Here is a 17,400-nt window from a genome sequence, read left to right as displayed (position 1 = left end):
CTCTGGGTATCGTGTTGCATAATCCACTAGGACTAATGCAAAGCGATGCCCACGTGCAGATCGTTCTAATGGCCCGATGAGGTCCATGCCAATTCTTTCGAAGGGGACCTGCATAAGAGGGAGAGGGCACAATGGTGCTTTTGGCGTGGCCGGCGGGTTCACCAGCTGACATTCACGACGAGACGCGCACCACCTGTGCACGTTCTCATGAATGCCTGGCCAGAAAAATCGGGTCATTAGACAATGAAGTGTTGCTGCTTGTCCCAAATGTCCGGCCATCGGATTACAGTGAGCTGCCTGGAAATGCATTTCCCGACGGCTTTTTGGTACTAACAACTGAGTTGTATCTTGTTTTGACTGATTGTCTTGTGTCACGCGATTTAATGCCCAAGTATTCCCATACTGCAGATTTTAACTTTTTTTCCGGCGGAGATGGAGATTAGATATAATCTCTGTCTCTGTCATTTTCTCCACCGTATGTGCGTGTAAGCAGCCAAGTGAATGCAGAGGGAAGCAACCGAGCGGAAATAAGTTGCATATGCGCGGGTGAGGTTTTTTTTTTCATTCATTTAAAAAAAAAAACGTTGATATGCAAATGTTTACGGTATGATAACCGTGCACGTTCAAACCGTGATAAACCGTCAAACTGGTATATCGTTACAGTCCTATTTCCTACCGTAAATACATCAAAACTTCATTTTTGATTAGTAATATGCATTGCTAAATATTTCATTTGGACAACTTTAAAGGCGATTTTCTCAATATTTTGATTTTTTTGCACCCTAAGATTTCAGATTTTCAAATAGTTGTATCTCGACCAAATATTGTCCTATCCTGTCCTTACCCATACATCAATGGAAAGCTTATTTATTCAGCTTTCAGATGATGTATAAATCTCAATTTCAAAATATTGACCCTTATGACTGGTTTTGTGGTCCAGGGTCACATTTTTACTCTTTCCCTGAGCCATGCTTCACTGACACTGAAGTTTTTGATGACTGTGGACAAAGATTGTATGGTTTGTTTGATGCTACATTATTAAAAAAAGAAAGACTGATCAAACAGGTTCTGTTCAGAGTGTAAGTTGGCTCTGTTTACTCTGAGTAAACTCAACTGGGTGAGTCGTTTAATGTCATATGAGATGTTGACGTGAAGTGTGGAAATTGTTAACTGACATGCGAGATGTTTTATGCATGAGAATGTGTTGTGTGTGAGGTTACAGACAGCAGGAAGCTCCAGACCTGTTCCAATGGCTGTGCATTGAGGAGCTCAGACTGTGCTGCCCACCTGGACACTACGGGCCTGAATGCACAGGTGATCACACACACACACACACACCTGTACAAGACCAAACCTTTGTGTGGAACACAGTGATGGGCAGTAGCGACGTTTTGTGTTTTCTTAATCAAATAGCTTTTCAGTAGCGAAGCTCTGTTTTTGATCAAGTAGCGAGGTAGCGTCAACAAAAGCTACATTATCCAAAACATTCTGAAGCTCAAGCTCAAATCGGAAATATAACAGCTAAGGATCACTGATCCTGGACCAGTAAAAGTGACGTCACTGCCACTAAACCTCGTAACTCCATTGGCTGCTCAAACTGTCAGTGAAACCTCATTAACCAAATAAGTTAGCTTGTGCGAAGCGCTGAATCTTTAATAATATGATATTTTGGCCAAATAACAGAAAAAACTGAGCGCCCACATAGTGAGAGAAAACTGTATACCCTGTAAGTTCATGAAAACCTAAATGTGATGCATAATATACTGCCTCTGATGTGGTGGTAATGACGGGGAAAAACATTCGCTGGTCAAAAACGTATTAACGTATTTGAACTTGATTTTAGTGAAATGTTAATAATATAATGACGCATGCAACGAACGCAAATAAAATCTGTAGGCCTATACATTTATATGGTAACACTATCCAATAAGATTTAATTAGTTAATGTTAGCTAATGTATTAACTAACATGAGCATACAATGAACAATACATTTATTACAGTATTTATTAATCTTTGTTAATGTTGGTTAATGAAAATACAGTCGTTCATTGGTAGTTTGTTTGTTCACAGTGCATTAATGTTAACAAACACAACTTTCGATTTTAATAATGCATTAGTAAATGTTGAAGTTAACATTAATAAATGCTGTAGAAGTATTGTTCATTCTTAGTTCATGTTAACTACACTAGTTAACTAATGTTAACTAATGAACCTTATTTTGAAGTGTTACCATTTATATAAATGCATCTGTATGCAATAAAGCCACAATACCAACTACCAATAGGAGGTTTCTGGCTGACAGCAAACATGTATTTGCCTATATGTCACAATACGAGGTAAATCCAGCCCTGTACATGATACTGATTTTTGTTGCCAAATTGGTTTGGAACTGTTGTTGAATAAACAACTAAACTGAACTATTATGCCTGTCTATCTGTTTGACTGACAGTTTTATTGATCACTGAGAATGCATTGACTTGGTATGATGTTGGTTCAATATGAAAATGTAATTTAAAAAAAATAGCTTAGATGTAGTAAACTACTTTTGCCATGTTGCTGTAGCTTAGCTTGCTACAATTCCCAGGGCTGTAGCTTTAGTGTAGTGAAGCTTCATTTAATGAAGAGTAACTGTTAGCTTAGCTCACTACATTTTCCAAGTAGCTTGCCCAACACTGGCGGAACAGCTTTTATCCCATGTGCTTGTCGCACTACTGATCTAGTAGTGGATTGTGTTAGTCGAAGCTTGTCAGAGTAGACAGGACCATCAGAATTGGTTGTGAAGTCGTCTCTGGATTTTGACATTTTGCACATTCTGAAACCAAATGAAAATCATGTTATTACTGTTACCATGTCATTTTATTCAGTGATCTCTGGTTAAACGTCTTTTTGTAATATTGGCCCCCAGGCTAGGTAATTTGAGCATCTCTGCCTTACGACAAATCAAATAATGTAATATTTGCTCAGATGAACAAGCTGATCGGCTCTCCCATATTCTCCACAGAAGCAGTGGTTTGGTTATGCTGACTCTTAAAGGGACAGTTCACCCCAAAAATGAAAATTTGCTGTTAATGTACTCGCCCTTAGGCCATCCAAGATATAGGTGACTTACTTTCTTCAGTAGAACAGTAAAGAAGATTTTTAGCTGAAACTGTGGTCCTTGATCATTCATCAAATCAATCAGTCAATAATGAAAAAACACAAAACAAAGCATGCAAGACAAAATTAATCCCTGTGGCTCCTGACGATATACTGAGGTCTTGTGAAGTGAAACGATCAGTCTGTGCAAGAAACGGAACTTTATTTACAACATTATTACTCGTAATCCATAGGCAAACAGGGAAATCTGATTATTTTCCATTTCAAACTAGTTTACCAGCTCATTTATGTAATTCATGTAAAGATGCAACATATACACAATTATATTAAAGCATCCAATAATGATATGAAACATGGATATTTTAAAGCATATAAAGTGAATGAACTTGTCTTCAACAGCTCACCGTTTCACACAAACAATGAGAAACCATAAAAACTTTGATCTGGCCCCTTCATTCACACACGTGCAAATCACCGGCTCATCAGTTTTTCTGTGCTGATTGTTCTGTGTGTGTGTGCAGAGTGTCCGTCAGGTCCTGGAGGAGTGTGTGGAGGTCTGGGCCGCTGCGAGGGCGAGGGCACACGTCTGGGAGACGGAGACTGTGTTTGTGACCCGGGATACTCGGGCGTCCTGTGTCAGGACTGTGCCCACGGATACTACAGAGAAAAGAGCTCCAACCACACACAGCCACCCTGCTCAGGTAACCGTTCTCAGGAGCCTACGGGAAACACGATGCAGAAACATCTGATCACTTGTGTGATTTGTCAATTCTCTATATGTGATGTACTTGCTGATAAACTTCCACTTTAACTGGACTGATAATACAGGTTCATGCGAGGAAGAGTTGCAGAGAAAGAGTTGTTGCAAAAGAATCACTGCTAAAAATCTGCTGCAGAGCTAAAATGGATCAGAAGAAGAAAGAAATTAATGTAGTAAATGTCCCAAGCATTGAATTTCAGTTGGCCTGCTCAGGCAACGTCATATATATGAGGATATTGACTGTAAGTAAAAAAATTTTTCTGTTGTACGTAGCTTGCCATCATTCCTGTAAAAAGTGCACAGGACCACAAGACAACAAGTGTCTGGACTGTAAGCCTGGATGGATCCTTCACAGCAACAAGTGTGTCGGTGAGTTACAGGCTCAGGACATCCCTCACGGTGTGCGATGTCAGATTCAGAGGTAGTCTGAAGTCATATTTGCCTCTGGGTTTTTCCTACTCAAACTATCCAACACTGACTAAAAGCAAGAGATGAAACATCTGTAGTTAATTACTCACTTTTATGTTGTTCCAAACCCATATGAGCTTCTGTGTGGAACACAAATGGAGATTTACAACACAAGCACACAGTGACCAGAGACTGTCAGGCTAAATCTAGAGACATCAAGTAGGGCTGCACGATTAATCAGAATAAAAACAAAATCGTAATATGGCTTATGAATTCGCAAATGCGCTGTTTCAGAGTGAAGCGCAACGCTGTGTTCATTTTCTCCTGAGCAGCTCATGGTGTTTTTCAGCGTCTCAGAGCAACTCGATTCACAGTAAATGCTGTGAACTCCATGCATCTGCTCTGAGTTTGAGTCGCTTTAATGTGCTTTTAGAAATGCAACATGCGGCAACCTTCTTCTCGTACATGTAATGAGAAGCGCTTGTCAACAAAACAGAAAACCGCACTCCCTGCGGTTTTTCTTCAAAATAAAAGTTAGATGTTATAATAATGTTTGAAAATGAAGAAATTAAGACAGCAAATGTTAGAATTGTAATGTTACAGTTGTAATGTAAAATTATTTTTTACTTAAATACCCAATTTGTATCTTATATAAAAATATGACAATATTAAAGGTGCAGGGTGTAATATTTTGGAGGATCTATTGACACAGGAATGCAATATACACAACTATGTTTTCAGAGGTGTATGAAGACCTTACCTAATGAGGTTTTTATTACCTTACCATGTACAATTTCTATCTACATACACTGCGGGTCACCACCATGTTTCTACAGTAGCCCTAAATGGACAAACTGCTCTACAGAGATTTTGTTGTTGCGAATAAAACACTGACACAATGATGAACACGAAACAATCATATTCTCAATAACATATCGGTTTACTGAATAATTAAGTAAATAAAATTCCTTAATTTCCCTTTGTAAAGAAACCTCATTCTCTGCTGTCTCAGACGACGACATCTTTGTTCTGTGTCGGCCACTGTATCTTCTCTATGTGCAATTCGCAACCTCACTGCTAGATGCCACTTAAATGTACACACTAAATTTATATCTACATACACCGCGGGTCCCCTTACATGGAAGTCGCCACCATGTTTCTACAGTAGCCCTAAATGGACAAACTGCTCTACAGAGATTTTGTTGTTGCGAATAAAACACTGACACAATGATGAACACGAAACAATCATATTCTCAATAACATATCGGTTTACTGAATAATTAAGTAAATAAAATTCCTTAATTTCCCTTTGTAAAGAAACCTCATTCTCTGCTGTCTCAGACGACGACATCTTTGTTCTGTGTCGGCCACTGTATCTTCTCTATGTGCAATTCGCAACCTCACTGCTAGATGCCACTTAAATGTACACACTGCACCTTTAATATTTATTTTTATTTTTCTACTTCTTCTTATTATTATTTTATAGCCAAAATAAATATAACCACAACATTTTGTCCAAGTTGTGGCAATAGTTCTATGCAAACAAGCATAGAAAACCAGGAATTTTTTAAAACTGCATTTGCAATTTTTATCAGAAAAATCACAATTAGATTTTTTTTCATGAAATTGTGCAGCCCTACTAAGTGCCGTAAAAGTAGACCATGTGACGTGTAAGCTGTAGTATTCCTGTGAAGGCAGTGTGAAGAACAGATCAATACTGAAGTCTTTCTTTGTTGAAATTTTTATCTCTGGAAAACATGGCGTGTGAATAGTGTGAACATGTTTATGATACTATTGTGAGCATAGAATAGATTTTTTGTGTCCTACATTAAATACTCTTAAGTTTTCAGACAACATTATGCTGATTATTATTATTTTCAGCTGCAACCAGATGTTTCTAGTAGGCTTGCCGCGATAGACGGTGCTGACGGTGATACCGTTGTTAAGCCGCAACACCGGTTACGTCACTTGCCCACCGCAGCACCAACCCCCACCGTCGTTTAGATTTTTTATAGTAATAAAAATCATTTAGTTCAGTAAAAGAACACGGTTACGTCACTTGCCCACCGCAGCACCAACCCCCACCGTCGTTTAGAGTTTTTATAGTAATAAAAATCATTTAGTTCAGTAAAAGAACAGACACTACAATTAAAAACTGAACGTGGATGCTCAATGCAGCGTGCCGAAGGACAGTCGCATCACAGATCAGATTTAATTTCTCCAGTGAGAGTCGAGCTGACTGACAAGACGAGTGAGGTGAGACAGGAGACAGACAAGATGATGGCGAATGATTTAGTTTCAAAATGAAATGCAAAAGCGCCTGTTTGGCAGTATTTTGGATTTTGAAAAGCCTGTTGATTTTGCCGTTTATCTAAGGTGATATTGGAAGTTTTTTTAAACATTTGTTTCTTATTTAATTGATTCCACAGTGTTTGCTGATTTTTACTTTATTTAACGTTTGTGTAGTTTATTTATTTTATTTGACATCAAGGTGTATGCCGTGCCTCCAAGCTTTCTTACTCGTTTTGCTAATAAACGTTCTACGTTTCTTATTTATTTGGTTATATATTATGCATGTTTACTCATTTCCAGATTTGTATACCTATTTAAACTTTATGCAAGTTATTTGTTATTTTATATTAGGTATAGCCTGCCCTTTAGCATGGTGTATTTTTATTTGTTTTGTTAATAAAAGTTATATGTTTTACATATAGGCTAAAGTGAGTTTGACGTTGTATTTTGTTGTTGCATTCAAGCAATTGACGCCAAATTGCCGCTATTCAAATTAACTAAAAACTAACAATTGCTTTACACCGAATTGCCGCTTTTTGAAAGTGAAAGTAAAATGCGCAGGCTGCTTTTACAAGCTATTTGAAAACGAGGATAAGAGGGAACGCCCCCACGGTGATACCGGTATTATCGGTGTTGTCACACGTCTATTAACCGGTGGGAAAATTTCCTCAGCGTCACAACCTCAGTTTCTATATGACCCCTGTTCTTCCCTCTGTCGTCAGTTAACTGCAGTATTCCCAGCTCTTTATCACTGTGTGTGTGTGTGTTTACTGCAGATGTGGATGAATGCGGCACTGAATTGGCTCGCTGTCCATCCAACACGTACTGCTTCAACACAGACGGCTCTTATGAGTGCAGAGGTCAGTCTCACGCTAATGCTCACTAATGCATGCTGTGTGTTTGAGTGTGCACTCATATAGCTGTGTGCAGGCTGTGATCAGGCATGTGTGGGCTGCATGGGAAGCGGACCTGCTCGCTGTAAGAAATGTGCTCGAGGGTTCAGACTCACTGGAGCAAAGTGTCTAGGTAAGTGGATCATTTCTGGACACCTTCTATGAACCTTACATTAGCCCTGGTACATTTGATGCCTGTGAGATGGCTGTTGATATGATGTTTGGTCAGAGTCTCTCACTGCCTTTCTCAGACATTGACGAGTGTTCGGAGAGAGCCATCGCATGCCCTGGACTCAATGAAGCTTGTATTAATGAGGAGGGATCGTTCCGCTGCGAGTGTGCCGAGGGCTTCATTCGACGGGACAGCATTTGTGTGGAGAATCTGCCACCGAGTGAGTAAACACATGCTCAAGCCCAACGCTTCCACGCTAAAAGTGTATACTGGTGATGGGGCAGTGCTATTTAGTAGGGATGTAACAATATTAAAATTTCACAATACGATATTATTGCGGTATTTAGAAAAAAAAAAAAGAAAGACGAATGAAGAATTGGGAAAAAAATAAACATTTTCATCATTTTTAAGTTAAATTATTCTATCTAATGCACTTTGAGAGTTCAAAATTAAGAGCTCCAACGAAGAAAAGTTAAGTCAGAAAGAAGTCAGTGAATTGACTTGTAGCTGAACTTTAAAGGCGACTCAACCCTCTTTTTGTTTGTGATATACTGTCTCGGTCTAAATTACATTCACACTGGGGTTTTAGGAATAATTATAATAATAATAACAACAGTGACAGTTGTAGCCATATATTGTAAAACAATTGCACTGCAAAATAAATGAAAATAAATAGGTCTATTTCATAGGTATATTATTTTTGCTTTACACTACAGTAGGAAAATTACAATACTTCTTTCCTAATTTCTACACTTGAAAGCAGGGGTGCTCCGATTGATCGGCTACCGATCACTATCGGCCAATAATCGCTTTGGGATGATTGATCGGCCGTCTCTAAAAAGGCCGATCTCAAAAAAACTGATGACTCTGCCATGAGAGGTTTGGCACGACATGCAGCGGCACCATCTCAGTCCCTGTCTGGCGCGGGTGAAATAATTCTAATGCTATATTTCTTCATTAAATAACTTCTAAAGTAATTTGAAAACCTTGTATGAGACGTAACTTCACAAACGGCGTGAGTGAATCACCACGCGCTCTCTCTCTTTCTCTCTCAAAAATACGCAAATGGCTTCAAATCGCCACACATTGCGTCTGTCTATAAGCGAGCTGCACGCTGCACAGTTGACACAGGAATTGTCACTTGCACAATCAAGGCAGTGTCACATCGTTACTAAAGTTTATAAATTGCATTACTTTTTAATTCTTGCCAGTGTTTAACCATTCAGCGCTCGCGCGCTCTCCTGAAGACCGTGCGCTCATGCACACTCGCAGTGCACATACATAATGCCAGGTTCACAATACTCAGTTTGCAGTGCGTATGCGGTGCATATTTTTTCCTCACTCATGTTAACGGATTAAAGCGTTCACACGGTTGCGGTCCGGCAGTGCGTCTGCAGCAGTGCAGAGATCACTTCCACACCGAGTCTATTGCTGCGCTGCAAGCGCTGAATTAGATGGCACTCGTGGAGGTAGGAAAACAAAGTTCTTTATGAACCGCAGGATTGCTTGTAATAAAGATTTAAATGCAAAAGAAAAGGCAGTAGAGCTGTCTATTTCTGTCAATGGTAAGTTTGTGATAATGTAAGAAAAGTAGTTTAAATGTTTTGCCACTTGCTTGAGCAACTTAATATATAAATCTAGAAGTAAATGCAAAAGTAAAAAGCATTGAATAATGTGTTGCTTATATTTATTGTGTTTAAACATGTCTGTTAAAGATTGTATTACTGTACTGTGTAAAAAAAGAATTGCAATGCTGAAAAAGCATTTTCAGTGACAATGTTTGGATTTAAAATAATAATAAAATAATGGATAAATGTTCTGTTTGTGGTAAACACGGATCAGTAGCGGACTCCTGTGTGAAAGCTACTTCTCCTCTCACAAGAGTCACCTAAGAGGAGAATTCCCCCCATTTTCAAAAATGAAATTCAGGCCCTGAATAAATGTCTAAAAATCCTGATTGGAGTATCACTATATATAGTTATAAATTATAAAAAGAAGGCTTTAAAAAGATTGGTATCGGTGATCGGTATCGGCAGATACTGCTTTCTGTGATGGGCGATTGGTGATCAGCCTCAAAAATCCTGATCGGAGCACCCCTACTTGAAAGAGATATTTTGAATTTGGACTGCGTTTAAACCGCTAGCTGTCATATACTGCACTTTAAGCTTTTATTTTGACAGAAACGGCAGTAGAGCTTTTATTTTGAAGGAAACTCCAGCTTCAGTGAAAACAGGCTTACAGAAACACGTCTCACTACAAATCTAGTGAAATGCTGTAATCATCAGCTGCGAAAATAAAGCATAACTGGTGGCTGTTTCATTCCCATTTCATCTATAAAAGGAAGATACAGCTTTACAATTCTCTCCAAAAACAGCGGAGCACCTGGGGACGTGTCGTGGGCGAAGCTAAAGAGTGACGAGCACTTAAGCGCTGATTGCCAACAAAACACAGACATTTGATGCCGTTTCACTTACCATCTGCAGTTATGAATCATGACCGGGATCTTTTATAGCTGGGACCGCTCCATCCTTCAGTATCAAATGATGTGCAAATCCAGCGCCGAACTGGGCCTTGTTTATAAAACGTTCGTCAACAAACACACTTGCGAAACTCTGTTTCTTCCCTGGAAAACAAACTGCATCCACTGTTCAAAAACGCTGGGTTCTTTGGGAAGCTGAACAAGGTTATCTTTCCCTTACGCCGCATAGGCCGTCGCCGGCGATGGGGGGTCCGCGGAGCGCTTAAAAGGTGGTTCGTGGCAGGCCGTCTGTGGGACGCTGCGTGCCGTCCCCTAGACGATTTTTCCCGCCCCCGACGACCGCGGGGTGCCCGAGGGGAGGCCGGAGGAATCGGCTCAGACCCAGGGCGCCCAGGGGCCCCACGGAACGGCGACAAAGCGGACCTCCGGTTCTGCGCCTTTTGCCGCAATCTGGGGGTCGGCCACAGGGTGGCAGCCTCCTGGACGCAGACCTCCTACGTGGGGCGTGTCAAATAGGTTGCGGCTGGGCGTCCAGGGACAGCCTAAACCTCCCCCTGACAGCCTACTCATCAATGTTCATAATTAGCTCAAAAAAGGTCTGTCCACGGAAAGCCTGTGTAATAATGTGTCCCGTCAAATAAGTTGCAGGTGGGACGGTCCTACTTGATCAGTCCACTTTTGTGGTCAAACATCAAAGAATCCACTAATAAACCTATTTAGGTGGCTCCTCACCTCCTCCTGAAGCACCTAGAGGTGTTAAATCCTCTGAATTCCACTGACCACGAACAGCTTATTTTTTATAATGGGATAGATTGTTTCTCCAATCTTCTTGAAATTCACCACACGAGTAGGGCATGTCCAGACTAGCACAGGAACGCGGGTTTCAGCATGATATCATGTCCAGAAGCTGAGATCTGGACATCCCACCTACAATCTATCCCATTATAAAAAAATAAGCTGTTCGTGGTCAGTGGAATTCTGAGGATTTAACACCTCTAGGTGCTTCAGGAGGAGGTGAGGATCAACCTAAATAGGTTTATTAGTGGATTCTTTGATGATTGACCACAAAAATGGACTGAACACGAAGGACCTTCCCACGTGTAACTTATTTGACTCGACCTACACAGGTGTTCTGTAGACGATACAGTAATAGGTCATATTTAATAGCTACAATGATTTTATTGAGTAATACCTGCAGTACAGTGCTCAGGGAACACCACCCAGCAGTTTCATGTACATTAGAGCTCATGAAATGGCTTAATTTGCATAAAAATGCATTGTCCACGGAAAGCCTACGTAGGTCCCGTCAAATAAGTTTCACGTGTCACTTGACCACCTGTAACTTATTTGACGGGAGCTACGCAGGCTGTCTGTGGACAATGCATTTCTAAGTCATAATTTACGATTGTAATGATTTTATATTGTAAAACGTGCAGTAGAGTACACAGGAAACACTGCCTGACATGTCAATGTACATTACAACTCATCAATATTCATAATTAGCTTAAAAAAGTTCTGTCTGTGTCACTTGACCACCTGTAACTTATTTGACGGGACCTACGCAGGCTGTCCGTGGACGATACAGTAATGGGTCATATTTCATAACTATGATGATTTTATTGAGTAAAACCTACAGTACAGTGCTCAGGAAACACCATCTAGCAGTTTCATGTACATTAGAGCTCATAAAATGGCTTAATCTGCGTAAAAATGCACTGTCCACGGAAAGCCTATCTGGGTCGCGTCAAATAAGTTGCACGTGGGTACTTCCTGTTTGACGGTCAAAAAAGCCTTTAATTTGGTGCAAAAACCTGGGGGCTTCGAATGCTCGTTCCTCATGCCCTCACACCGCATATGTGAGGCCCGTGCCCCTCGGAGTATGGCAAGTATTTTAAAAAAAATCGGAAAAAAATATTCAAGGAAAATTATCAGCCCATAACATCCCCGGCTAGGCCAAACGAGCGCTTAACGTGGTTCTACGGACCCCAAACTTTGCATGCCGTCTAAGGGGCCCCTGAGGGGCCACAGAATTTGAATCAGAGCCATTCTGAACTTTTGGGGCCGTTCCGCGGGTTGTACACCAAGCACCTATGAAAATCAATGGGATAAGTTGTACGTGTCAGCGGCTCCCGTTCGGCCCCCGGGGGCCCGAGGGGCCTCAAATTTCACAGGAAGTTGCGTCACTAGGCCCTCGACGACATCCCGAGGAGGCTAGGTCACGAGATGCCGAAAAATATTTTTGTAATGCTTCGTACAACTCTCTGTCTTACATTGAGCTCTGTGGGGGAAGGGCCTGCGCAGCGGTTACGTTCTCAGGGCCTAACAGGCTTAGGAAGCATCTAGAGCCACGAAACTCGGGGGCCCGTGACGGTAGTCTGTGATGAATTTCGGGGCCCTGCGACCTTTTGACCCCTGTATTTCCAACGTCCCAGTTGCTCATTTAGTGTACTAAAACAGTGCTGGGATAAGTTGTACGTGTCAGCGGCTCCCGTTCGGCCCCCGGGGGCCCGAGGGGCCTCAAATTTCACAGGAAGTTGCGTCACTAGGCCCTCGACGACATCCCGAGGAGGCTAGGTCACGAGATGCCGAAAAATATTTTTGTAATGCTTCGTACAACTCTCTGTCTTACATTGAGCTCTGTGGGGGAAGGGCCTGCGCAGCGGTTACGTTCTCAGGGCCTAACAGGCTTAGGAAGCATCTAGAGCCACGAAACTCGGGGGCCCGTGACGGTAGTCTGTGATTAATTTCGGGGCCCTGCGACCTTTTGACCCCTGTATTTCCAACGTCCCAGTTGCTCATTTAGTGTACTAAAACTGTGCTAAAACTTGAGAGAAAACACTACTCATGTAGCCAGTACAGGCATATCATCGTACACGAGTAAAGCGTGAGTTACACACCGGGGGGGGGGGGGATGATGGGGGTTGGTGTTAAAGAATTGTGTTATAATAACCGCTACAAATACAACTCATTATATATACTATAAACACTTTAAATGAGACAGACATGTAGATGTTTCTGAAAGATGTTTTCTCTGTTTTCATTGTCTTTGTCCATTACGCTACATTATGTGTTTTATTTATAATGATTTTCTATGGGAGGAAAATGTTTAACGTGCAATTTAACGCATTGCGTTCTGGGCTCGTCTGCTTGCCTGTATGGAGTTGATCCTTTTAAAATCACTTAATGCATTTCATAATGCACGTTCATATTTGCTGTTCTGTATATACTTTGAGTCAACAACAAGACATATAGGCTACTGTATTGTCTTTATCATAGTCCGTTATTATACAACATTAAGCGTTTTGCTGTATGGGAGGACAAGTGAAAGTTTGCGCATTGTGTTCATAGCCATCTGTTTGCCTTGTAGTACATTAAATAATAACTATATATCGAATTTGATCTTTTAATTGCACTTAATGTATCTTAATACATTAAGCCATATTAAGTGTTTATGTTTTTCTACAGGAGGAAAATGCTTAACGAGAGACTTTGTGCATTGCGTTCATATTCTGCTGTTCTGTAGCCACGGATTTGCGGGTCTTGTCTTTTTCTTGCAGGACCCTGTACATTATAGTACAAAATTTGTTTTAATCGTTTAATCACCGCCACAGATTCTTGTCTCCATTGGCAACACGCACGATTTGTGTCGATTGCAAGTGACGTCGCAGGTAGCGGAGAGTGCAAGTGGCGATTGCAAGTGTCTGAGAGTGCAAGCGCAAGTCTGCAGCCAGACCCTTCTCACCACTAAGCGCGCGCAGCTGCAAGTGACGTAACTGTGACGTCTGCTCCAAATTGGTCTATTTATTGCATCAAAATTTGTTAATACATTACTATATTTAAGGGTGGATAATTTTATCATTTTTGCGTTTCTCTTACCGAATGTCGTATCCTGTCAGCAAAAACATGTCCATGGGCTTTTTTGATTGCTTTCCGGCGATGCAGTGTTGCCAGATATTGACACTAAAACAAACAAAAAACTAAAAATAAATAAAAATAAACCAAATTTATTTCCAATCTTTTGCAAATAAGATAAGATAAAGATATCGATATGAGGAGTTTAACAGCAAATTAGTCATTCAAAGAACACATTTTATTTTTGAACATGAAAAATTTACCGAGCTCCGGACCTCGGTGACCTCATAGCTGGTTACGGGCCTGCCACTTACCACTAAGAGTTCTCCTAAATAACAGTAAAGTTTTTAACTAAGAGTTTTCTCTTGAAACCTATTCACAAAGCTGCTGAGAAGTTTTAGAGCTAAAACGCTTTGTGAAATACTCTTAGAGCAAACATTTAGGAGTCCTAAATTTAGGACTGACACGCCCATTATTTTAAAGATTTTCTCCTAAATCGACGAGTTATGAGCTACTTTTAGCCTGAAGATGTTTTGTGAATACGGGCCCAGATGCACATTCTGTGCTCTTCATTTAAAACGTCATTTATTGGTCTAGAAGTGAAAAAGAGGGCAATGAATATAAAATTGTCCATTACATTCTGACCAAGAGTACTTGAAGGAAGCTCCTAATTTTGATTACGATATACACCTTTTTCTTCCCGTAAAAAATGGGAGCGGCCATTTGTAAATTCTGTGGGTCAGGCTTCTGGTCTCATCCGTGTCCAGCTATTTTTAGCTGTACAAAACAGCTCGTTTTGCTGCTTGATATTGCAAATCGGTGTGTCTTACCACATTATTTTAATGCTTTATCTTAATTACAAACACACTGGTTTGAAGTGCAAACAGTACTGTTTACTGCACGTTGTTATTCTTCTCGTAATTTCTCTATTGCGGCTAATGAACCGGAAGTCTTGCCCATAGGCTTACTTCTGTGTTGAAGAAAAAGGTGGATAGAGTGATTTATCCCAGTTTAGATGGTGACACATTCTGAGAAAATGAGTTCTCCTGTGCACTTACCCAGAAACACATGCTGTGTAACCTCCTCGGTTTGTGTCCTCACAGCGGGGCCAGAGAAGGGCTTGTTTGATGACATGACGGATGACGAGGTGCTCGTGCTCCAGCAGATGTTCTTCGGCGTGGTGATCTGCGCTCTCGCTACTCTAGCCGCCAAAGGAGACATGGTCTTCACGGCCATCTTCATCGGAGGAGTGGCTGCCATGGCAGGATACTGGCTCTCGGAGAAGGGCGACCGCGTGCTGGATGGCTTTCTTAAAGGACGCTAATGGACTCCCGACAGGGTGACGCCACTGGAACGTGAAGCTCTGGGTTTGGTGAGCGCCGCGGCTCTGGGAATGCATGTCAATCAGGGACGTTTAGCACCGGGCTGGAGTGGCAATAGCAGGACTGCTGATTGAAGCTCTGTGGATGATGATGATGATGTTGAAGCTCATTTATAACACTGTGTTTCAACAGTTCAACTGCTGCTGTATTTATGAGACTCCGCACGGTTAGTAATGGATATGTCTGGCCAAACCCCAAGAGACGTACTGTATGCAACTCATTCAGGTAGAGGTACTGTACATACTGGCATTCCCACTACATTATTGCCATTTACACCCATTTACACATGGATACTGTTCCTTTTTAAAATCCGTCCCAATGCATAAAACTATTTATTTTAAAAGTGACACAAAGGATGCTCCAGAGGTCTTGTTTTGAAACGCTCCCGAATGCATGAATGCAGCACCGTCACAGAAGATGTCCAGTGTGTTCGCTCTCAAACCAGGACGGTGTGATTGTGTGTGTGTGTGTGTGTGAGAGAGAGAGATAAAGTAGTGTCTTCAACATCAAAGGCAAAACAATTTCAACAGGGTTCCCACACTTTTTGATCAATGAATTTCCATTAACACTGGATAAGTCTCTTTGATTCAGACCAGTTTGTGAGTTCGTTCAGCAGATTCTTTGAACTATCACAAGCTTTACTCTTCACAACGCAATATCTACTGAGCACAACTAGAAAATGTGTTGGCCTAATCATTATTGAGATTTTACTTATAGGATTTTGTTGAATATCACGACCAGGAGAACACTGAAACCACCATTTTAAAGCTAGCTGATTTTCTCTGGCTGTGGAACCCTGTTTTAAATATGCAATTGGTAGAATATAGTAATGAATGTGATTTACCGTTTAACTGAGTGTACTCAACCTGCAGATTCAGCACATGTGGCCTTCCAGTCATTTCTTTGACAGATGTTTTTAGTTTCAGCACAAGCGACTTTAGTGCATTGATCATATCGTATCTGCATGCTTTAACTTCTGCTTTAGATGAAAATGTGGAAATATTTCATCACAGATTCTATTTGTCTTGTTTGTCATATTTATTTTTTGTCCAATGTGAATATGCCCTATAATGATAGACAGCTGAGATGTGGGCATGACGTCTGCCAGCCTTCATGTGAAGTATGTTTTGAGTTGTTTTATCACCTGTTGTTAGGTTCGAGTGGAAGACATTGATCTAATTAAAAACCTGTTTAATTGACTTGCTTTACTCATGTATACCTAGTGACACAGAACTCTACAATAGAAACCGTTTGAAACTACTTGAACTCTTTTACAGGCACACTATTTGGCATTATGAACTCCACAAAACTTTTTGTCTCGCTTTTTAAAGTTAACGTGAAATCAGAATGGTGATCGATTCATCAGCGCATGCTACTGCAAAGAACGTTTTCTTAAAGGTTCATTAAAATGTAATGAGCTTCTCTTGCTCTGAAACAACTTGCCGACGGTGTCACCAAAGCCTTGTTTTTAAACTCTTCCTCACACCTCTTTCACATTCAGTCAATTCCAGACTGATGACAAGAAGCCCTGTCTACATGTCTGGCCTCAACAAATACTCAGTCGTTTCTCGTATAAAGTATATTACAAAAGGGAAACGGTTTCTCAATACCATTTCACATTGACTTTAAAACCCGTCAATTCATGAAACTTCATTAAGTCAAAGCATGTACAAAAGATAAAAAGTTCATTTATTTTTACGCAACGTTAGCTAAAACAATTTTTCTTGAACTGATGAACAAACATGATGAAACGATAAGAACATCTCATGTTTTCAGGAGAAAGATCTCTGGTGAGTTACTGGCACTGACACTGATTTGCATATGCTACGGCAGACATTATGATCTATTAAAATATCCTGGAGTGTACCGAAAATCAGATTCCTAATTGCTCCTGGTTTTTCCAGAGCCAGGCGTGATAGTTGTTGAGCTTGTGGTCGTCTGGAGTGACCCCACACACACACTCACACACACACACTAACACACACACACACACTCACTCTCTCTCTCACACACACACACACTCACACACACACACACACACACTCACACACACACACACACACAC

The 17,400-nt window shown here is 40.9% G+C and overlaps 1 protein-coding gene and 1 long non-coding RNA gene across 2 annotated transcripts in view; one reads left to right on the top strand and one right to left on the bottom strand.

Annotated features, from left to right (window-relative positions):
• The window catches only part of LOC107731489 (uncharacterized), a 17,303-nt gene extending 16,629 nt beyond the window's left edge, over window positions 1-674 (bottom strand). The window contains exon 1 of the long non-coding RNA XR_001638778.1: window positions 584-674. This is a non-coding gene — a long non-coding RNA (uncharacterized LOC107731489). The remainder of the gene's footprint in view (window positions 1-583) is intronic.
• LOC107731488 (cysteine-rich with EGF-like domain protein 1) overlaps window positions 1-16,723 on the top strand; it is a 34,152-nt gene extending 17,429 nt beyond the window's left edge. Inside the window, exons 5-11 of the mRNA XM_016542585.1 lie at window positions 1,223-1,314; window positions 3,619-3,798; window positions 4,131-4,226; window positions 7,334-7,417; window positions 7,488-7,583; window positions 7,702-7,842; window positions 15,057-16,723. Coding sequence (XP_016398071.1) covers window positions 1,223-1,314; window positions 3,619-3,798; window positions 4,131-4,226; window positions 7,334-7,417; window positions 7,488-7,583; window positions 7,702-7,842; window positions 15,057-15,277 — 910 coding nt within the window. The 3' untranslated portion in view covers window positions 15,278-16,723. The remainder of the gene's footprint in view (window positions 1-1,222; window positions 1,315-3,618; window positions 3,799-4,130; window positions 4,227-7,333; window positions 7,418-7,487; window positions 7,584-7,701; window positions 7,843-15,056) is intronic.
• The last annotated feature ends 677 nt before the right edge of the window (window positions 16,724-17,400 follow it).

Source organism: Sinocyclocheilus rhinocerous, unplaced genomic scaffold (genome assembly GCF_001515625.1).
Source record: "Sinocyclocheilus rhinocerous isolate Xijiao unplaced genomic scaffold, SAMN03320098_v1.1 scaffold1811, whole genome shotgun sequence".
NCBI lineage: Eukaryota > Metazoa > Chordata > Actinopteri > Cypriniformes > Cyprinidae > Sinocyclocheilus > Sinocyclocheilus rhinocerous.
This window is presented reverse-complemented; position numbering and strand designations above follow the sequence as displayed.